The following is a 24,062-nucleotide window of genomic DNA, read 5'->3' as shown; positions in this document are numbered from 1 at the left end:
CTGGTCATTGTTTGCAGAAACAAGTCTCATTTTTCTATACATGATGATGATGATGATGATGATGATGACGACGACATCATCTAAGTTTTTTCTAAACTTAAATTTAGACAATTTAAATTTAGACAATTTAAAAAGTTCAAAAGTAACACTCTGATCTCTTCAGATCATACATTTTTTTCAAAAACTTAAGAACAGTTCAAAAGTATGATGCTGTCATCTTTAAAACAATATTTTAAAGGTTCTGTTTGCTGTTTGTTTGTTGATATTCTTGAAAGAGAGTGGGAAGGAGAAAAGTGAAAATCAGTTGACTAAAGCCAAGAAGGCTTGCTTTTCTTTTTTCATTAAGTTACCCAAGACGATTAAGAGTTGGAGGAAACTTTCAAGAAAAGAAAAGCTGGGGAGAGGGTTCAGCAGTTATGAGCACTGGCTGCTCCTGCAGAGGACCTGGGCTCGGTTCCCAGTACCCACACAGCAACTCACAGCCATCCATAACTCCAATTCCAAGAAAACAATGTTCTGATCAGTCAGACTTGTGGTGCACACACATACACATAGGCAAAACCCTCACATACATAAATAAGTAAATCTAAAAAAAGTTAGCAAGGGGATATCACAAACAGCTGGAACTGGAGAATTTGGTAGCATCTTCTGGGTGGGCTTTCGTGCCTCTTCCAGGACTGTCAGCTCCCCACCCCCATCCTTGCCCCCCTAGGCCACTGCTTTTGCAGCATTCGCTGACCCCCTTGTTCTATGTCAGGAAGGAGGCCGGTCCTTGGGAATGAGGGGGAAAGAGAGAACATGTACTTAGAGGTTCTTCAGACTGGCACTGGCTTTCCGGAGTACAGGAGCTGAGAGACTAAGCCTTTGGGAATTTAGTGGTTGGGTAGAAGTGGGTGGGTCAGGAAAGGTATCCCTAAAAGCTGAGGGGTGGCCAAGTCTTCATGAGGTAGGGGTCTTCTACTAGTCAACAGCAATGAGGACATTCTAGAAGTGGAAGATACAGGAAAAAAACACATGTCTGAGAAGAAACCACAAAACAATGCAGCTTGTGTGACAGAGCCTAAGGGATGGAGGTAGGGCTAGGAACTGAGGCCTACAGGAAATTGAGGCTTCCTGAGGTGGCTTCATAGTATAGTGCTATCACCATTCTGTGGGCAGTTGCAGCCCTGAGGACTCCTCTGTGCTAGGCATGGGTTGAATTCTCGGGCTGCACTCTCCTGACTCCTACACCTTCTCAGGCCTGCATGGTGGATCTCCTCTGCTTCCTCCCTTAGTCCCTTGCCTGGGAATCCTAAAAATTCTGCCTCTGTCTGCCCTGCCTTCAACTTTATTTACCAATCAGAACCAGCTGGGGGCAGGGTCCCTCAGTGTCTTAGATGCCTACAGAAGAGCAGACTCTTGTGCTTAGATCTTGGGGACCCAAATTAACATAAGAATGTAAGCAGCGTTAGGCTAAACCCATCAGGCCAGAATACCTCTAGGCTTAAAACTGCAGGTGAAGAAGGGACTACCCTAATCTACCACCCTCCAAATTTCCAGATGGCTGATGGGAAATCCTGCTACTTAAGGTCACAGTCTACCATGTCCTGGTAGCCCTCTGAGCTCAGCACAAACTGAAGGATTCCCCTTTTCCAGAAGAGCTTCCCTTCCTCTGACCTTGTCTGGGGATATGACCCCTATGCTCTCTACCTGAGGAAGGTCACATAGCCCTTGGAAAACCTACAAGTTCAACTTTGCCTTTCCGGATAAGAACCCACCCAGAAAGTATCTGGGATTCCTGGGATGTCCTTTAATACAAATGATGCATCCACAGTACATGCTGACGTCAGGCTCTGGCCAATGACTTTACATTTACCCTGAAAACTCCTTTGCACTCTCCAAAGTTCATAGATAGCCCCTGTCAACCCCAAATAAAGTGTATGTGCATGAGCTGTCTCACTGAACACCATCTAAGAGAGCTGTTTCATTGAGTATTGTCTAAAAGAGCCGTAACACAAAAATCCTCCGAGAAGGCCCCTCGCCCTACCCCCGCACACTGGTTCCAGTCTCCATTCATCCTTCCAGCCTGATGGGCAGTGGAGTCTGGATACCCTGAAGGAGGAGGAAATGAGGGAGCCGCTCCTTGTTCTCCCTAGCCAGCCAGCCTAGCCTACTTAATGCATTCCAGGAAAGTGAGAGACCCTGTCAAAAGCAAAACTGGTAGCTAGTGCCTGAAGAAAGTACTTGAGGCTTTCCTCCTGTCTTCCCGTGAGTGTGAGCGCACACATCCATGGGCATTTGTGTTTAATAAACTCTGGATCTGAGCTACTACTGTTCATAAGGATACAGGTTTTCTATACTCTGAAGTAGAACCCTATGGTGTTGACTATCAGATTGAGGAATTTTAGGATCACCTGTAGATAGACAGTAAATGCAAAGTGACCCATTGCCTCCAACCACCATGACTTCATGGTGGACTACACACACGTCTCTACTACCCCATTTCTGGGATTATGAGCTTGTTCATCCATACACAGTTAGCTTTGCATTGGTCTGCGACTCAAACTCCTGCCCTCAAGCTTGCAAAGAAGGCAGTGAACCAACCGAGCTACTTCTGCAGCACCACAAAACTCGGCTGTTTATCATATGTAATGTTTCGAATCCATTTAGGTGAAGCGGCAAAAAACAAAACAAAACAAAACAAAAAAACAAAAAAAAATTGATTTGTTAGTGAAAATAGGATAGTGGATCTCTGCAAATATACTAAAGAAACCAGAACTTGCTGATTGAAATGTTTTCCTCTAATACAGTAAAGATATTTTAATTCTTCCCTTCAGGTTCAATTAGGAGAATTTCTTGAGAACCTACAAGAAAAGTCCTTGAGGATTGAAGCTTTTGTTAGTGAGATTGAATCCTTTTTTAATACCATCGAGGTAAGTTAACATACTTCTTTCTGCTCTATCCTGCTTTATACATTGTATCAACAGAAAACTATTTGGAACTGAATTGGTGTGTGTATTGTAGTGTGTATGTGGTATGTAGTATGTAGCATGTAGTGTGCAGGTATATGTGTAGGAGGCATATAGGGTACACGCATGTGTTGTGTGTGTGGTATAGAGTTCCTGTTGGGGGATGTGATATGTAGTGTGTATGTATGGGTGTGGGGTTTACATTGTTGGTTTTCCTAATAAAAAGTGAGGGTTCTTACAGTCTTCCCTCCCTGTGAGCTATGAGACTACTTTCTGCCTAAGGATAAAGAATTTTCCCCAAAAGACATTCACTTCTTAGGACTCAGGCAGATGCTCTCTGAAGCTTAGCCCTCACAACCAGTTACTAAGAGGTGTTAATTACTGTTTCTATTTCATGGGTGAGAAGCTTCCACTCTATTTCCCTGCCCTGCACTGGCTTGGCCTCCAGAAATGGTCTATAGCAACTGGTTTGGGCCAATGGATGCCTCAGGACGCTTTTGAATATATAAACTTCTGTCACCTCCTGCCTCTCCACTTGTGAGGAGAGCGGGTAGGAATGTTCGGTCCTTATCCAGAGGTGGTGCAGATACCTGCAGCTGTCAATCAGGAGTGCCAGAGAGCTCCGGGTGACTGCAGAAAGCTACCATTCACTCTCCCGCTCTGTTGCCCATCAGTGAACACCTGTCTTATTACTCCCTTCCTCAGTCATTCTAGTAAGAATAGCCAATCCCGAGGTGTGTCCGAGTGGACAGTAAAATTCCTTCCACTGTGGTAAATCTGCTTCTCCTAGGAGAATATTGGCGCAGAGAGGTGAAAACCCCACAGGCCCTTTCTCCAGCCTGATTACCAGCACCCTCCCTGGATCTAACTTTCTTTACATTTTTAAAAATTTTGATATTTCTGTACCTTCTTTTCTTTTCTTTTTTTTTTTTTTTTTGGTTCTTTTTTTCGGAGTTGGGGACCGAACCCAGGGCCTTGCGCTTCCTAGGTAAGCGCTCTACCACTGAGCTAAATCCCCAGCCCCAAAACTACACTTCTTTTTTTTTTTTTTTTTTTTTTTTTGTTCTTTTTTTCGGAGCTGGGGACCGAACCCAGGGCCTTGCGCTTCCTAGGCAAGCGCTCTACCACTGAGCTAAATCCCCAACCTTCTGTACCTTCTTGATGATACTCTTACAGTGAATTCCATTGCAAAGCTAATTACAGCAAAAGAGATATGTAAGCCAAAGGTTTAGACCATGTATTTAACGCTTCACACTTTTTACTGTGACGTCAGAAGTCAGTTCTTCCAAAGGAAGAAAAGATGAGGGGCAAATGGAGGCATTGCTTCTTGGCTCATTAAGAGGTGCTTTTGTTCCACCCTTTTTAGGAAAAGTGTAGCAAAAATGAGAAACGACTGGAAATGCAGAATGAGGAAATGATGAAGAAGGTTTTAGCCCAGTATGATGAAAAAGCTCAGAGCTTCGAGGAAGTGAAGAAGAAGAAAATGGAGTTCCTGCATGACCAGATGGTCCACTTCCTGCAGAGCATGGACACAGCCAAGGACACCCTGGAGACCATCGTCAGAGAGGCCGAGGAGCTTGACGAGACAGTTTTCCTGGCCGTAAGTACCAGCAAACAGGCCTGATCCCTGCTGCAATGCTGGGACAAGCCTGCTTTAAAAACTACTCCTACGTTTGTTTATAAACTGTGTCCAGAAGCACAAGTCTGTGATCACAGCATTTGGGAAGCTGAGGCAGTGTGAACACAGGTACAGGGCCAGTCTGTTCTGTATCACAAGACTCTGTCTCAGAAAGCAAACGGAGCAAGCAACATCTCCAAGGGAAACCCAGAAAGATCTGTTGCTCAGTATGGAGTTCACACAATTCTGGGATTTCAAAATTCTTTGGGCATCCATGATGCCTGTACTATAAAAGAGGCCCCACAAATGCTAATAGATCCCCGAGAGATCCATGGAAGGTGGCTGTCCGATTATCATGCTTCAGAAGGTTGGTCATCTAAAACCAAAGAGCCCCCTCACAACCTCACTTATGCCGTGCCTTTCCTCCAAGGGCCAGCCCTGCCTCCTGTTAGTTATCTAGCATCCTCATGCTGGTCCCTGGGCCAGCCCTGTGAACTCTCATCTGAGGTAACCTCTCATGTGCGCCATTCTATCTGGCCTTACAAAATGGCTGACAGGAACATTTTGGTTCCCTTTTTGATGTATCAGGGAAACAAAAGTGTGGCACCTTTCTCAAATAGGACAGGACATTGCTGGAAGCAGCTTCCCCATGACAAGATTCCTTAATTCAAACAAGGGACTTATAGAGAGCAAGGCTCTCTTGGATGCACCTTAGTTTGCTTCCCATAAACCCCTAGAATGTTCCAAAAGTCTCTCTGTAGACTCATGATAACCATGAGTATTTCTCAGAGGACAAACACAAGCCTAATTGTCAAATGGGAACTGTACAGATGGAGCTGATAAGAGGTGACCCCGCCTCCCCTTTCAAAGTTCCCTATCCTTCTAGACCTCCCAGTGAAGTTGAGAGATAGGTTGAGGCAAAAATAGGCATTAAAGAGCAGCTCGTGATTGGCCTCTGTAGACACCTCTTGCCAGGGCAGATTTAGGTCAAGTCAATATGGCCATCCTCAAAGGAGAATTTAAAATTATTAGGTGGCTTTATGTTTAATTAAAGCAGAGCTTTAATTATTTTTAAATTGGGATCCTCCTATGAAGTAAAACATCAACAAGGGACTTTGTCTCGCACAGTAGCCTTGGATGAGAACATTTCTTTCCCTCTGAAAGAACAAGTTAGGAGAGGGTAAAACATTTGCTTCTACTTTCGTTGGCCATACTTATTCATTCTAGAAAAACTGGAGAATATAGGACAGAGAGAGAAGATATCCTTCAAAGACGACTGCTGATTTCATTAGAGAGCCCGCACTGAACAAATTTAAGTCATTTTTTTTTTATCCTCCAGAGATTTCTAAAACCTTTGTTACTAAAGAGAAGTAGGGTACAACAGTCCACTGCCAGCCTTGCCCATCAGGGAGAGCAAGGCAAGGCACAAATGAAGGCCCCCCCCTTCTCCACACTCATCTGCCACCCTCTCTGAGTACCAATTTCCCCGCTAGAACCTAAAGTCCCAAAGACAAATGGCTTTAGGGATGCCTAGGGGTAAAGATTGTTGAATGTGTTTGATCTCAATGCTTCTGGTTGCTTATATGTTCTATTGTTAATTACTCTCTCTCTCTCTTTCTCTCCCTTCTCCCTCCTCCTTCCCTTCTCCTCATCTCTCTCCCTGACTCCTCTCCTAACCCAAGTCATTTGAGGAAATCAATGAAAGGTATATGCAGCATGGTGCATTGCAGCAGGACTGGGCAGCAAGAGCATGGTGGAGATGAGCTGCTGGGGTCTCACTCTTACACATAGCGCTTTTAAAAGTCAAATGACAGCTCAGAAGGAAACTGCATGTGCTTTGGTTAAATAACAATTATCATAGAGTAGAGTATTTTCTATCTAACCTCAACCATCTTTCCTGTCACTGAGAAAAAAACAAAAACAAAAACAAAACAAAACAAAAAACCCAAAAAAACCCCCCAAACCAAAAACAACAACAGCAAAAACCAAAACAACAAAAAAACAACCTATAAATGAATAGGCTTATTGGTTGAATATGAGTACTTGAAGCGATCATTCATCACTGTGACAGTTTCAGGACCTGTGTCACCAGCTCAGCCTATCATTTTCTCCACAGAAGTTACCTCTGTCCTCATCTCTTTCTGTACAGCTAATCTAATGAATCTACAGATACCCATCTCGTGGATACCCCATTAATTGATTAATTGTAATTGCACAATTAATCTTGTGCTGGTGATACTCTTAACACTTGGTCTACGAGACTCTTCACTCTTGTGAGAGGCAGACTGCAACGAGATTAGAAAGTACTGTCTATAAAAACACCAGGCATCGGATTTCTGTTTGTCTCCTGTATCATCTACTGATGGCATCCAGATACTGTTCCCGCGCCCCTTTCCCTTTAATCCCACAGCAAGAATTTGAGATTGTTCTTGCTTGTTAAGCCCGAGCTTAAGTGGAAGCATAAATGTCCATTTCTAAATCATTTAAGTATTCCCTTGGGCTTACTTCTACTGACGCTCAATGACAGGGAGTAAAAGTGGAGATTTAAATCAGAAATATTTATCTGGATGTATGTATGGAAAAAGGAATCCGAATAGGAAACCTGGTCATTTTTAGATATCTGAAGCTGTAGAAATGAGTCTTACTTTCTTACAACATAATCCCAGTATACTTTATAAAACCTATTTCTATACTGGTGTCAGCACTAATTGACTAGAGTTTCATAACAGTATTGGTACTCTGAACGGTCACTCGAGGTGCATTAAACCCACTGACACTAAGCCTGGAGGCAGAGGCAAGCCGATCTCTGAGTTCAAGGTCATCCCAGTCTACAGTATGAGTTCCAGGACAGCCATGGCTACACAAAGAAACCCTACCTCGAGAAACAAACAACAAAAAAACAAAGCCCACCAGTGCCAATGGTGTCTAATTATTCTTATGCCTAAACATTGTTTTGAAGTGTGGTCTGGGTACAAAGCTTCCTGCACGTTTGTGATGGGCAGGCACAGAGGTGGGAAACTTTTGATGAGAGCAGTCTGCCCTCAGGCTTAATGGCCTCCAAAACTGACTGGCCCTGAAGTCCTGCCCCACCACTCAGGGATTTGTAGGGAAGATGAGGCTCCTCATGGATAAGTTTGAGAAACTCATACCCAAGTAGTGATCCGTATACATTGTAACTTAGAGGTCAGTAATGTAATTATTGATTTTTTAAGTTAAAATATGTGGATTGATAGTGCCGTTCCACATATACTGGATAATATAGATACATATTTAATTATTTTATCCCTTCCATATTGATTAGGAAGAAATTTGGTTGATGAAAGTTTATAAATGCTTTTACTCTAAAACTGCTGAAATACTAAATACTTGATTACCACTAATATGAATTGACAGCCATTACATACTAAACACCGTTTCTTTTGTTTTATGCTTTAACTTGGTAAGTTACATGTCATTTTAATTAATTTCTTTTTCACTCCCTATTGACAATGAATTAATCTTTACTACTGCTGCATATCATTTCAAGGGGGATATACTTGGGGTAACCAATATTTTTCTTTTTATTATATATTTTTATTATTTAAAACAATTTTTAAATTTAAATATACTGGGGCTGGGGATTTAGCTCAGTGGTAGAGCACTTGCCTAGCAAGCACAAGGCCCTGGGTTCGGTCCCCAGCTCCGGAAAAAAAAAATTTAAATATACTTTGATCATACTCTTTCCTTACTCCAAGTTCTTCCAGATCCCCTCCTCATTCTTACCTACCCAACTTAAGTTCTTTCTTAAAAACAAAACAAGACAAACAGAAACCCAATAAAACAATACCCCAAACAAGAAAACAAAATAGAACATCCAAATGGAAAAAAAATGTAAAACACCAACTGTAACTAAATAAAAGCACACAAAAAACAGTGGTGCCCATTATGTCAGACCAGCTACAGCCTGTCCTGGAGTGGTTGCTATACCCATTCGCACTCCATGAGAGAAAATGGATTTTTTCCCCTCTCCTAGAAGGTATAAGTGACAGTTTAGTTGTTAACCTTTATCCTAGTGGCTAGTCTTTCTTTCTTTTCTTTTCTTTCCTTTCTCCCTTCCTTTCTTTCTTTCATTCATTCAAAATATAACAAAATAAAATAAAAAGTATCATATCAATTTTAGACAAAACAAACCAACAGAAGGGAAAGAATCCAGGAGAAAGCACAAGAATCAGAGACCCACTTGTTCAAACACTCAGGGATTCCATAAAAAACACTAAACTAGAAGGCACAATATATACGCTGAAGGACCTGGTGCGTGCTGTTTCAGGGTCTATGAGATCATATGGGCTTTGGCTCATGTTGATTTAGAGAGCCATTTCTTGGTATCATTTTATCATTGCATTTCCCCCCTGCTGTTAGATCAGTATTATTAAGCTTTACCCTAGGTCCCTAGGTTATCCAGTCTCTGCTTCTTGGTCACCTAAGCAGTGTTGGGTATAGGTTCCCTCTCATGGAGTGTTCCTTAGGTGAAATCAGATATTGGTTGGTCACTCCCACAAGCTTTGCACCTCTGTTGACCTAGCACTACAGATCAAAGGGCTTGTAGCTAGATTGGTGTTTATATTTTTCTTTTAGTAGCTTACAGAGTATATTCCTACACCAAAAACACTAAAAGATAGAGGTGGAGACTATATATAGGCATCAGCTTGACATCTCCATGTTCAAAAGATTGTGTGGGTGTTGGGATAACTGACTCTTTTTTTAGTGTAGTGAAATAAAGGACAATAAAACTCTGGGATTTGATGAAAAAAATCTCAGCAAATAAATAACTCTCTATAAACACCACACACACACACACACACACACACACACACACACACACACACACCCACACACACTGTGCCCAGAAGCTTGGCCATGTAAGGGACAATATGACATGGTTTCCTGCCTCTGGAACAGAGCCATCAGGGAGTGAGTCTCCACGGTGTTGATGACTTCTGTGGCATAAGGCTTGTTTGTATAAAAGTGTATATATTTTCATATTTCTCCTTTAAGGAATGTCCTCTCTGTCAAGGTTAAATGACTCCATGATAATCAGAGACAGCACCTGGGAATTCAGGATGTCTCAGCAAAATGGTAAAACACTGTGACCTTCAAGACAGCCCTAAAGGCTGTGGGAAATAACTCTGAAAACATGAGTTCAAAAACATATAATTTCTCAACTATGCAAAATATAAAGATGCAATATGAATTGTATAAGGAACTTCACAGATCTAAAAGAACAGAGGCAGCTGCACTGTAGCCAGCATGGTAGAATGATACAAAAACAGGGAGATACAAAGGTATGCAGATTCCCGAGTTCAAGGTCAGCCTGGTGCAGAGGGAGTTTAGGTCCAGGTGAAGGCATGGTAGGAATGGTAATTTCAGAGTGGGGTCCCACCCAGCTATTTTATTGACTATGTTTGTTGTCTTTTGCTAAGAATCTAGGGGCTAGGGTCAGGGGATGCTGATTCATGGGATAGTCAAGAGGAAACCTGGGGTAAAGACTGAATCATTATGTAAATAAAAGACTGGGCTTTTGATCTGCAAGAGATGATCTGTACAGAGAGTTTTTAGAATTAAGAAAAAAAAAAAAAAGGCTGTCTGGAGATTTCCAGAGAAAGGAGAACATAGAGAGAGCAATCTGGAGAGCTGTCTTGAGCAGAACATGAGTCATCAGCTTGAAACCCACAGTTTGACTTCCAGTCATTTGATTCACTGTTTCCAGAATACCCCTTATATCAGGAACACCTCTCCAAGCTGAGGCTGGTCCTTGGCACATACACATACACACATACAAACACATACACACATGACACCACACATACAAACACACACTTTAAAAAAAAAAGATGAGTACATTTTAGCTGTGGCATAAGGCTTGTTTGTATAAAAGTGTATATATTTTCATATTTCTCCTTTAAGAAATGTCCTCTCTGTCAAGACATACTAGAATAGGGCATCAGATCTCATCACAGATGGTTGTGAGCCACCATGTGGTTGCTGGGAGTTGAACTCAGGACCTCTGGAAGAACAGTCAGTGATCTTAACCACTGAGCCATCTCTCCAGCCCCATACACATACTTTTAAATCAAGATAACTTCTTCCTTTCTATAGGAAGTGCTATCTAGTTTATTTTCCCTTGTTTGTTTCTTTCCTGCTTTTTCTCTCTCACTTCATGTCATATCTCTGAAGACAGTGCTTGTATATTAATTTTTTAAGCTTAAATTAATGAATGGTGTCAAGCATATTCAGACCCAACATTTGCATATCTTTTTTTTTGGTTCTTTTTTTTTCGGAGCTGGGGACATTTGCATATCTTTAACAACACATTTTTGCCTTATAAATGCTTTCCTGCTAAGAGGATGCATTCTTGTCTCTGTTCTGTTCTTCTGTACTATAAACAGGAGAGCCTCAAACATTGTAAATGGATATCAACTTGCTAAATCAGTCCATGTACAAGAGAAAACTCAACATTTTACTGTGCAATATACAGGCAGCTTCTGTAAAGTTAGCGAAATGTATTGAGAAGGTTTAATGTGCATACTGGTCATTTTGTTTTGGTTTTTATTTTTTGTATGTGGTATTTTGCCTGCATGTATGTGTGTGTATCATATGCATGCCTGGTGCCTGAGGAGATCAGAAGAGGTCACTGGATCCCCCTGGAACTGGTATTACAGATGGTTGTAAGCTACCACATGGGTGTTTGGAATTGAACCTGTGTCTTCTGTAAGGGCAACAAATGCTCTTCACTGCTAAGGCATCTATCCCACCCTCATCACCACTCAAATAATAATTCCTAGTCTACTCTTTCCATATTCTGTACCCTAAAGCCTTAATATAGGCTTTTGATCTCCCCCTATCTGGATCAACCCATCTAGATGGGCGTCTGCCAACCCATCCACTGCCTACCTTGTCTACTGACTGTGATCTTTCCCCAGTTGCTTGCCAGGATTGTCTACATTTCTCTGTCACTGGCAACGCTGTGACCCTTCTAATTCTTCAAAGATAAAATAGAAATTTTCTGTGGGTGCGGAAGGCATCAGGTCACAGGATGCTTCCCCCTTCTGTCTCTGTTTCTTATGCTATGGTGTGCTCTGCTCTCCTTGGTACCCCTGGCCTACCCTCGTGCCATTTTCCCATCTGTAATATCTTCTCTCTCTCCTGTATTTCCTCAGACATTCCTCACCAAAGCATTTCCCCTGAAACCAAATGGTAGTGGATTTTATCATGTTTAACTGTAGTAAGCACAGAAGTCACTCCTTAAATATTTCATGGTCTTTCCCCCTTATTGTGACACCAGATTTACTGTGCCGGAGATCCTGATTTCTATACAAATTAGACCACTGGCCTTGTCTTAGATGAAGATGTATTATTAAATGTCTGCTGTGCATCAAGTAAGGCACTGCAACACAATAATGATTAAGACAATTTCCCCCTGCAAAACACAGAATTGTATTTTGGTGCAGTTGCCATGATAAATATCAGGAAATAAACAAACATGGAAGGGGGCTGCAGCAAGGTTGGAGGTGGCAGGCCTTGCCCGACTAGTAGCCTCTCTCCCCTCGATGACGTTTGAACCGAGAACTGAGCTAAGTGAAGGAACTGTGCTGGTATGAGGGGCTTGGGGGGAGTCCCAGAAGCCAGTGCAAAGGCCTCAAGGTAGGTCTGCTAATGGAAAACCAAGAGTTCAGAGAAGGAAGCCAGTGCCGCTCCTCAATGTTACCTTCCCCGATAGAAGACCATTTCAGTTGTATGAGAGAGCCTTGACCCACTCTGAGGTCCCCCTGGCTAAAGACGAATCATTTTGTAAACTCCCCTTTCCGTCTTTCCCTTTCAGAGCTAACCCGTTTCTGTCCCTTCTGTTTACACGCATCTGCGTCTTACCTGGATCCAAGTGCTCATTCTCCGTGCGAGCAGGCTGTCTGCTTAGCAGGGCTTGGGTCTACCGTACCAGTTCCTTTGGGAGCTGAGGCCTGTCTTCTAGGAGTGGCTGGCCTGGCTTTCACGGCTAGACCCCGCCAGCCCCTGGAACAGCCCGGCACGTGAGACTGGAAGGTTAGTGCTGAGAGCTGAGAACAGCAGGAGCAGGGAGAAGCTTCCATCCCTGTAGCGTGGAAACTTCCAGATTGGCTCAGAATATTAATGTCCTTTAGGAAATAAAACAACCACTGACATGAAGCAAAATTTTAGGACTAGTTTATTAGATATGAATCGAAGTCTAGACAATTTAAAACCTTTCAAATTTGAGAGCCCAGGTATCATCAGATGCCTAGGAATAAATGGGTTCTAGATGTCTGTTTTCTGATGCCTTTGGATACCCTTGCCTCATATAAACCACAGTTACCCTCATCAGCTTCGGCCTGAGCAGGAAGACTGTTTTGGTTGTGTGTTCGTGCTTGCCCCACTGAGGAGCGTTCTGTTCCCTTGTCAGGCTGCTGTCTGCCATGGAGAGCACAGCTTCCTTAGAGAACATGCCTGCCGCGTTCTCGCTTTTCGAACATTACGATGACAGCTCCGCGCGAGGTGACCAGATGTTGAAACAAGTGGCTGGTGAGCATTTTAATATGTCATTTACCTCGACGAAACTTGGCAGCTCCGGCTTGCCTGCTTTGTTACGGTTTTTGTAACTGGGTGTGGGCCGTAAAGGTTTAAAGCTAGACTCTGAAGTAAGGCAGGAGATGGAGCCCCCACTCTGTGGTGCGGTGCGTCCCAGCTCTGTGCCTCTGCTGGGGCCGGAACAGGAGAGATGGAATCACTGGAGGTCCCCTCTTCTTCTAGTCTATCTTTTTAAAACTGGAATCTCTTTCCCTCTGTGTAAGAGAATTACTTACTTCACAACAGCAGCCTGGTTATACAGGTTAAAAAAAGGAATAAAATACTTTCTTTCATATGCGGCGAACAAATTTTACCTTATAAGTAGTTTTTTTCCCCCTCTCCAATTCAGTTCCTTCTTCCTCTTCTTCATTTACCCTCCCCCCCACCCCCAAACCAAACAGATTAGCCGAGAGCAAGCGCTCAGAGCTCAGCAACATGGCCTGTAGCCAGAAACCTCCCACTCAGCTGTCAGAGCATCCTGCCAGCTTCTCAAATTATTTTTTAATGTTCTATTTTAGCAAACAAGGCAATGCAACATTTAAATGCTCAAAGCTGTCATCTTCATGATCCCCGAGTTCTGCTTACTGTACAGGGTGCTCAAACGCCCTTATCTAGAGGTACCCTTGTCGACCAGGTTTACCTCACAGGTTTACCTCACAGTCGGCAGGGGTATTTAAAACCCTCATTCCTGTAGCTGAGGTTCCAGCTTAGCAACCGGTCAGAAGCTACTGCGTCTTCAGAAAGACAGCTCACCCCCCCCCCCCCAAAAAAAAAAACACCCCCTGAGAACACTCATACCCAACAACCTTAATAAAGCAGACAATTCAGTCAGTTACCCCAATGAATGCTTTTGAGAACTGCCCTGCACTGAAGGTTGTTTTCTTATGTCTTTCGGAGGCATTAAACTGTACACCAACCGCAAACTAAGATTTTGATGAACGGAGTAGCTGTCTGTTTTCAAGGCTTCTTTATACACAGCTACCCGTTTACAAGAATGGACTTCTGAGCACCCTATGCCCATCAGGAGGGCTGTTCATATATGTTAGAGGCCATGGAATTACAGTCACAGACTGTTCGCCATCGCCCTGGGAAGTGTATGTGGTTTTAGAGGTGGTGAAGCACTTCCGGGTAGAGAGTCCTAAGAATGGACGCCTCTGACTGCGTCTGCTCTGCTGAACTTGCAGCCCAGGGCCTGTATATTTTGTTCTGCGACCAATGAAACTGCACAAGAGAGAAGGCCCTCGCGGATCTGGTTCCTGATGACGAACACAGAGTGAGGAGAGAACACAAGCTTCCCCACGAGAGGCGGCAGTGTTCGCCTCTTATTCTGTTCCCACGGAGGTCCCGTGTTCGCCTCTTATTCAGTTCCCTGGTGAAACGCAGGCCTCTTCGACTCTGGATCTTAGATTTGTTTAATGTGGAGAGGCACATACATAATTTACCATATATTAGGGGCTGGAGAGATGGCTCAGCAGTTAAGAGTGTGTACTGCTCTTGCAGAGGACCTGAGTTCAGTTCTCAGCACCTACAGTAGGTAGCCTATGTGATGCCCTCTTCTGGATTCCCCACGGAATTTGTATATACACACTAGCATTTGTATATACACAAGTCTACGTAGAAACACATGTGTACCCAATTACTCAATTTTATACAAAAAAAAAGCACTCATCTTTATTTTACTTTATTTCATTTTACTGAGTTATCTATTTTGAGACAGGGTCTCACTATAAAGTCCTGGCTGGCCTGGCACTCAACCAAAGAGATCTTCCTGCCTCTACCTACCGCTAGGATTAAAGGTGTGTGCCACAACACCAGGCATATTACTCGCCTTTAACTGTATACATCTGTAGCATGAAGTATGTTCATAGTCTTGACAACTATTACTACCATACATCCCCAGAATTTCATCTTGCAACACTGAATCTCTCTGTCCATTAAAACACCAACTCCCTCTTCCTCTAGACTCCAGCAATTGCCCCTCCCTCCCTTTTTTTCTGAGTTTGATGCTCTGAAGAAGTGAAGTCAGATAATATCTTTCTGTAACTGTTTTATTCTGCTTAGCATGTTTTCCTCCCAAGTTCACTCATGTCTAACACATGTCACAAATTTGGTGTTAAAGACTTACTATGGGCTGGAGAGATGGCTCAGCGGTTAAGAGCACTGACTGCTCTTCCAGAGGTCCTGAGTTCAAATCCCAGCAACCACATGGTGGCTCACAACCATCTGTAATGGAATCTGATGCCCTCTTCTGGTGTGTCTGAAGGCAGCTACAGTGTACTCATCTATAATAAATAAATAAATCTTAAAAAAAAAGACTTACTATAAGCCTACATTATGGGCTTTATCTGTCCATCCCATCCATCCGTTCATCTGTCCATCCATCCATCCATCCATCCATCCATCCATCCATCACTCCATTCATACATTTGTCCACCCATCTGTTCATCTGTCCATTTGTCCATCTGTCCATTTGTCCATTTGTCCATCCATCCATTGCTCTATCCATCTATTGATCCATCTATCCATCCATCTATCCATCCATCGCTCCATCCATCACTCCATTTGTCTGTCCATCTGTCCATCTGTCCTTCCATCCATTGATCTATCCATCCATCGCTCCATCCATCCATCCATCCATCCATCCATCCACCCATCCATCCACCCATCCATCCATCCATCCATTGCTCCATCCATCCATCCATCCATCCATCCATCCATCCATCCATCCACCCATCTATCTGCCCATCTATCATCCATGGATGGAACTTGAATTATTTCCACCTCTTGACTATTGTGACTGATGCTGCTTTCCTTGTGCCTTGTGTTTGTTTTTGGAGAAAGCATTTCACTTTATAACCCAAGTTGGTGTCAGACACATGGTCCTTTTGCTTCAGCTTCCTGGATGCTGGAATTGTGGATGCATGCATCTATGATTGTAAGTTTTGTGGAGTTTTTGAAAGCCAGGTTGAATGGAATCTATATTTGGCCCCAAGTAATAGAATCTAAGATGATTAATGTTTAGCTCCCTGAGTGTGAAAATGTTCTATGGGCACATCCTGCCAGTCAGAGGAGCTCTACAAGATGCTTCCTCTCTCTACACCTGAGCTCCTGGCAAGGGAGCCCCAAGATTCCATTTGTATTTTTTGATATCACACTTACTTAAGTTTACCCCTGTAAAAGTTTAGGCAGAGTTACTAACATGTAAAGTCTAGGTTCCAGCATTCTGTCAAATATGAATTATAAACCATGATTATTAGATTATGTCTAAGGGATATTCTCATTCCCCTTTGGAGCATTTTAAAGAGTATGCATATCTCCTGTTTGAAGAAAAGGACATTTTAACTTTAACTCTTTGGGTGGAAGGAGCCTAAGAGGAAACAAAATTACTTCTAGCCTACATGTTTTTCTTAATTCCCCTTAGTGGCTCTACCTGAATGGTGGGGGATTGGCAATCAGTTTTTAGGTTTGTGAAGTGCTAGAGAGAAAGGATAGAGAAAGACGTTGCCATTTTTTTTCAAGGTTAGCTCCGGCTCCATGGTTAATTAGTGGGAAGATTGTTCATACTGTTCATGCTCCAAGGCGCTCCCATGCTGCTTCAAAGACTAATAATGGTTGAAGTGCTTTGTTTGGCTCTTCTGTAGACCTGGGTAACAGGATTACCTCTCTCTGGACAAATAACTTCAGAGCAGTAGTTCTCAACCTGTGGGTTGTGACCCCTGTGGGGGCTGCATATCATATATTTACATTCCAATTCATAACAGCAAAATTACCGTTATGAAGTGGAAACAGAATAATTTTATGGTTGGACATCACCAAAACATGAGGAATTATATTAAAGGGTTGCAGCTTTAGGAAGGTTGAGAACCACTTTTTGATTCTCTGTTGGAAAATACAACTGTCAGTCTTTGTGGGGAGAGAGGGAGGGAGGCAGAGGCAGGCAGGTGTCTGTCTTCTTGTGCAGTCTGCTCAGTGTGTCTGTCCTGTCTCTGTGGCTTCTATGACCTACCTACCAGGTATTGGGATTCCAGTTCAGTCTTTGCCATTAGGAGTTCTTTGCTCTCTTCTCCACTGTTGTGTTCCTCCTGCCAAGGCTGTGGTGCCACCCCAGAGACTGCTTCTAGCAGACACATTTTAAACACTTGATATACATTATCTTGCTTCATTTAACAACCCTAGGATATAACCCTGAGGCTAATATGACACCGAGAGTGGGGGAGGGGTGCCTTATGTTTAGAAGCCAGCTTCTGTTGGCCTGTGAACTATTCTCCTAGTCTGCTCCTCATTCTCTTTATAACTGCATTATTTCCCTACTTCTTTATCTTTATTGAATCATTTCAACTTGTCTTTTTATTTCATTCTTCAAATCCATTTACTTTGTTTCTCATTTTGACCTTATTGCTGAACTAACCTTTGTTTGCTCTCCCCTGAGTGTTATCTTATAAATTCAGCCTACGTTATTCCTATACGCTTATCTCTCATGAACTTGTCTGAGGAACACACACACACATACACACACACACACACACACACACACACACTTTAAAAGTATGACGTCTTTTCAACTATGAGAACAATCATTTCCTCTGATGTATAAAATACATGCAATGATCTTGTTTAATAATTTCAGGAAGATAATTGCATTTTGTGCAGCATTAGTGTTCAATACACATGATTAGACATTTCAAAAATGTCTAGTACTTCTTTAGAATTCAGAAGCACTGATTATATCAGATATCTACAATTTACACGTCAATCAAGAGGTTACTTCTAACCCTGTTAATTTTTACATTTAATAAAAAAAATGTGTAGGACTATTATGTTAAAAAAAAAGAAGATGGATTGCAGCTTTAAAAATTCTAATCTAATATTTACTATGTTTCCTTCACCTTCAAGATCCTATAACAATGTCTGAAAAAGATCCACTGCTTTTTATTGCCCTAAACTATATCAATATAGAACAGCATAGCATTTTTTATCTAAAAACATAATTATCCAAAACCAAATTATCAGATAGTCAGTGTAAGTTTATTTCTCTGAGTATAGGACTGCAGAATAGTGTTAGGCAGTGACCCCAGCTGGGGCGCACTTTCGTTCACGTCTCTGTGTGTTGCTTATGTTCTTACAGAGATGCCTGGCAAGCACTCTGGAGGGACGCACGCTCCACTCTGACAGTGGCTGTATCTAAGGAGTAGAGTTGGGCTGTGTGTTGCAATGGGGGAACCTTTCTACTTTTATCCTATAGATTTCTATATTGTTGGTATTTCAACAACACATTAAACATGTTCTAAGCAAAACAGTCAAGTAAGTAAAGTAGCACTAGTCATAGTGAACTGTGCTTCCCTTCCAGTCCCGCAGCCTCCCAGACTAGAACCCCAGGAACCAAATTCTGCTACCAGCACAACAATTGCAGTGTACTGGAGCGTGAACAAGGAGGACGTCGTGGACTCATTCCAAGTGTACTGTGTAGAGGAGCCTCAAGATGATCAAGAAATAAATGGTAAGACTTCTGTACAGCTACAGATGCTGGCAGATATTTCTGCATCTTAATGTAAAGTACCTATAATATATATATATATATATATATGTATATATACACACACACACATATATAGTACATACATATATGTATATATGACATATATACATTTATATATATTATGTATCATACATATACACACACACATATATATATAGTACATACATATATGTATATATGACATATATACATTTATATATATTATGTATCATACATATACACACACACATATATATAGTACATACATATATGTATATATGACATATATACATTTATATATATTATGTATCATACATATACACACACACACATATATATAGTACATACATATATGTATATATGACATATATACATTTACATATATTATGTATCATACATATATACACACACACATATATATATAGTACATACATATATGTATATATGACATATATACATTTATATATATTATGTATCATATATACACACACACATATATATATAGTACATACATATATGTATATATGACATATATACATTTATATATATTATGTATCATACATATACACACACACATATATATATAGTACATACATATATGTATATATGACATATATACATTTACATATATTATGTATCATACATATATACACACACACATATATATATAGTACATACATATATGTATATATGACATATATACATTTATATATATTATGTATCATATATACACACACACATATATATATAGTACATACATATATGTATATATGACATATATACATTTATATATATTATGTATCATACATATATACACACATACATGTTAAAATATCTATACTTCCACAATGCATTTAGCCACTTACAGGAATAATGACAAAAATCCCTCAACAAACACATACTACATGCAATATTAGAGGAAAGGAACAGTTTGGAAGTTGGTACCAGGGAAAGCATATGCATATCACAGTGGTCAACATGAGTTTTAATGTCGAGTTTCAGATTAGACTTTGAGGGCTCAAAATGACGGGAACAAAGGAGTGATGCTCATCTCCATGAAGGAAGTGTCATTGGAAAGTGTCAGGGAGATGGAGGTTTAACCAGTGCTGAAGTCTGAGAGGCAGCGTGGCCTGCTCTGCAGAGGGGAGATGAGTGGTACATAGGCCAGCGTCCTCCCCGGTAAGTTTCATGCACACACAACACCAGGAATCAGGTTTGTAGATTCAAGAGCTCATAATCCTCAAGGTGTGGGTGTAGGTATGGTACCCACCGAATCATGGGAGATAGAAGCGAAATTGCTCAGCGTGGAGAGCAGATGGCAGACATTGCAAGCTAAGCTTTTGTGAGGATCTCTCTGCTCGGAACTTCTGATAAGGCCTAAGAGCGAGGCAGCTTGAGGTTGTACTTCCTGATGAATCAGTGCAGGGAGTGCTGGCATTCTGTGTTGCTTGTTGAAGACAGACCCACATGCTCGAGAAATTAGATGAGCATGTGGCAGTATCAACAACCACAGTTGAGTTACAAAACTCAGGAGCTCAGTTATAATGAGGGAAAAAAACGGTAGGATATCTCACTGTTGCTAAGACTTAAAAATTACTTCATAAAGTTAACTATTTTTTCCTTAAAGACAAGGTCTCACAAATCCAAGACTGTCCTGGAATTCACTTTGTAGTTAAGGATGACCTTGAGTCTGTGATTTTTTTTCCTAGTCCTACTGGTTAAGTCCTAGGATTTGAGGTGTCACTACACACCTGGTTAACATGGTGATGGGAACCAAACCCATAGTTCATCCATGTTAGGCAAGCATTTTACCAACTGAACCACAAGACCTAAATCTCTTGAAATATAAAGTGATAGTCAATTTAGAAAAAAGCTTCTGTGAAGGTAACTGTGGGCACAGTATAAAGTTGTTGAGTCTACAATCAACTCTACAGGGTTAGAGTGGCCTTTCCGGATGGCTCATTTGGTCTGAACCTCTTCCTGACAGTTTAGTTGGTCTCTTCTGTCCAGGTGTCTGGAGTTTTGTCAGAGTCACCTACGCAGTCTGTCTTTTCTGAGAGAGACTCTGAGCAGTCTTTAATGTTTTTTTCTCAGGTAAAGGGGGAAGGGCCTAATGAATCTGGTCAGTTTCAGGGACTTCCTGACACTATTTGAACGGTTTACTTTTTATTGTAAGGAGCTTCCCTACGGGATGGAGTGCTTTAATTGTGGAGGAAACAGCTACACGATACATGTCAAAGTGTTACAGCTCATTTACAAATGGAAAAACTGATATAGTGTTAAATAATTCTCCCACTGTCACATTAACTTATTCATGACTGGGTCAGGAGTCAAACAGATCTTTTATTGATAAACAAACCCACTTATATTTGTCTCTTTGTTTTGTTATACACATGAAAGTCCATGTGTGGCCAAGACCCTTCTTAAGTTATAGTTATCACTAGGAGTGCCTTTCAAATATACTCATTCCAGTCTATTTCTAGCCAGAAGACTTCCTGTAGTGTGTCCTATAGTGTCTCATTGTTCCAAGGCCTTGAAATGTACTGGTGCAGCTTGCTATACGAGGATACCCTGTAGCACCATGGTGTGTAAGTTTCTTTTGGGAAACAATCTGGGTTCTTAAATAGGGGTATTTTGAGATGGTAACATTCAGGAGCAATTCAGAAGGATAGCTAAAATCATCATATGCTAATTCCAGGTAGAAAGTTATTCAGAAGAGAACATTTCAGTAAAAACGATCAGATTGGCCTAACATGTAAGGCACCACTGGATGTGGTAGGTAGTCTGACCATATAACCCCAGTACTCTAGATAGAGAGGCAGAAGAATGGTACATCCCATTCCAGTCTGCTCCAAGTGAGACCATGGATCAAAACTCCCCAAACCCCAAACGAATAAAAACCCAAAGGGGCAGGCATTCATAATAGCATTTAGCTATATTTACCATAAGAATATTTAAAGTAAAACCACTTAAGAAAATTTAAAAGGAAAAGAATATCTTGATTGAACCAATATCAACTTCTTATAGTAGCTTATTGTCCTATCAGATTTAAATATTTCACTATATAAGTAGAAATACATAGTTAAAAGGATTCTGAAATACGGAGTGTGGAGGAAGCCCTGAGAAAATGTATGTTGTTGACATAACTATAGTCATATCGAGGACCTCAAAGACTCAGACCCATGGGAGTGGCAAAGCCTTCCTCTGGTCCAAGTATGAGTGTTTAGGAATTATCTATCAATCCACGGACATATAAACTATCAACCTCAGCCTTCTCCTCCCTGAGGCTTACAGCCGCTCCCCTACCAAGATTAGCTGAACTGGCTCCTTGTTCAGTTGTATTTTTATAAGCCCACCTCCTTGACTGAGACAGATAAATGCGGCCATATTTCTGACCTTTCTCCATCCTATTACCCTAGCTAGATCAAGCCCTAAAGCTGTTCTAGGTGTGGCACTAACTTTCCCAAGAAACTGCCAGGATCTGAGACCTGCACACTCATAGCAAGTGGCAGACTCATTTACTAGTCTGCAAAGATGTTCCACAGAGTCTTAAATATAAGCACATAGCTGTCCCTTCCGGTGATAGAGTCCTGCGGAATGTTGGCACCGGTTCTTAAGGCTCTTCTTAGAACTTTATTACTGAACTTTAAGGTGATGTACACTCGGGGTTGGGGATTTAGCTCAGTGGTAGAGCGCTTGCCTAGCAAGCGCAAGGCCCTGGGTTCAGCCCCCAGCTCCGAAAAAAAGGAAAAAAAAAAAAAAGGAAAAAAGAAAAAAAAGAAGGTGATGTACATTCTACACAAGTTTGAATTTTGCTCTCAAAATCAATTACTTTAACTGTGGATCATGAATCTCAGAAATGTACTAACGTGCTATTAATTGTGATAAGTGTTCACTGGCAACGCTACATATGCCATTCTAAGTATCAGCTTTTAGAGAGTTAGTGAGTACTTACATATCCCACAGAGAACATTATCACACAGTAATATTTGTAATCAGTCCTCTGTAAAAATCATAGACTGTGTTTTTAACAATTAATTTTTAGTTTACTCTGTAAGATATCGTTGAACACATCGTAATTATGTCTTGTGCTAGAACTGGTAGAAGAATATAGATTAACGGTGAAGGAAAGTTGCTGCATTTTCGAAGACTTAGAACCCGATCGATGCTATCAAGTGTGGGTGATGGCTGTCAACTTCACCGGATGCAGCCTGCCCAGTGAAAGGGCAATTTTTAGAACAGGTAAGCAGATGTGCTAAGACACTATTATGAGTTAAGACTGAATTCTCCACAGACTCTTGACATTTAGGAAGCACTAACTACGTACTGGGTGTTCGGCAAAATGCTGGGTAGAGAATAAGTCTGAGGTGGGGTTTAGGAAGGAGCTCAGTGGTAGAGCATCAGTCTAGCTGCATGAAGCCTGGGATCATCCCTCAGACACAATAGCAATAGCAACAGATGGAGGTCTTATTTGCGAGGAGATCGGAGTTGGGCTGAGGACTTAAAAAGCCAGATGACCACTGGGAATGGTTGTTGAGGGTCCAGATACCTACAGGCTTTAATTACAATAGCGCTCAAGAGAGGACCAATACAGACAGGGGAAGGGCAGGCAGACCCAGGAATGGCTTCCTAGAGCTAAAAACTGCACAGAATGCTTTAAATCAGCAGTTCTTAACATTATGATTCATAACAGTAGCAAAATTGCAGTTATGAAGTAGCGGCGAAAACAAGTTTATGGTTGAGGGGGTCACCACAAAACTGAATTAAAGGGCCATAGCATCAGGAAGGTTGAAAACCACTGGTTTAAGTGATAAGTTGGACTAGAGCAGATTCCTCTTAAAGGAAACTTGAGCAGACATGAAGTATATATTGGGGTATGAGGGACCTTCATTCTCCCCTAAGCCTGAAAATAAGGAAAAAGATCATCCTTAAAAAGCTTAGCATGTAAAGTGTAATTGTGAGCTAAGACTGGACTTCCTTACATCGATGTGAGAAAACCCCGGAATGGCTTAAGCCATGGTGTTCGACTGGGAGTATACTCACGGTGAAATCTTCACAGAGGGCCATAGCAGGAGACAAACTGCAAAGGCTGTCTTGTCTTTAGGATCACCACCGCCTCAGGCAGGAAGTAGCTTATTCCTGCCCGTTGGTCCTTTATCTTTCTTCCTACTTTTAAAAGCAAACTTTTGGCTGTGCTTGGTGGCTCACACATATACTCCCAGCATTTGGGAGGTGGAGGCAGGAATTCAAGATTCATAGCAAGTTCCAAGCCAGCCTGGGCTTCGTGAGACCGGCCCAGTAACTTACCACACAGTAACAGATCGCTCTTTCACCCAAACCTTTACTGACCGCATCCTGGGGACAA

At 41.6% G+C, this 24,062-nt stretch overlaps 1 protein-coding gene across 1 annotated transcript in view; it reads left to right on the top strand.

The window, feature by feature from the left end:
- Cmya5 (cardiomyopathy associated 5) overlaps positions 1–24,062 on the top strand; it is a 97,171-nt gene that overhangs the window by 48,596 nt on the left and 24,513 nt on the right. Inside the window, 6 exon segments of the mRNA NM_001433255.1 lie at positions 2,817–2,912; positions 4,315–4,548; positions 6,249–6,271; positions 13,019–13,137; positions 18,530–18,679; positions 22,793–22,939. Of these exon segments, the coding sequence (NP_001420184.1) occupies positions 2,817–2,912; positions 4,315–4,548; positions 6,249–6,271; positions 13,019–13,137; positions 18,530–18,679; positions 22,793–22,939 (769 nt within the window).

Source organism: Rattus norvegicus, chromosome 2 (genome assembly GCF_021556685.1).
Source record: "Rattus norvegicus strain SHRSP/BbbUtx chromosome 2, alternate assembly SHRSP_T2T, whole genome shotgun sequence".
NCBI classification, from domain to species: Eukaryota; Metazoa; Chordata; class Mammalia; order Rodentia; family Muridae; genus Rattus; species Rattus norvegicus.
Note: the sequence above shows the minus strand (reverse complement) of the source record. Positions and strands in the feature narration are given on the sequence as shown.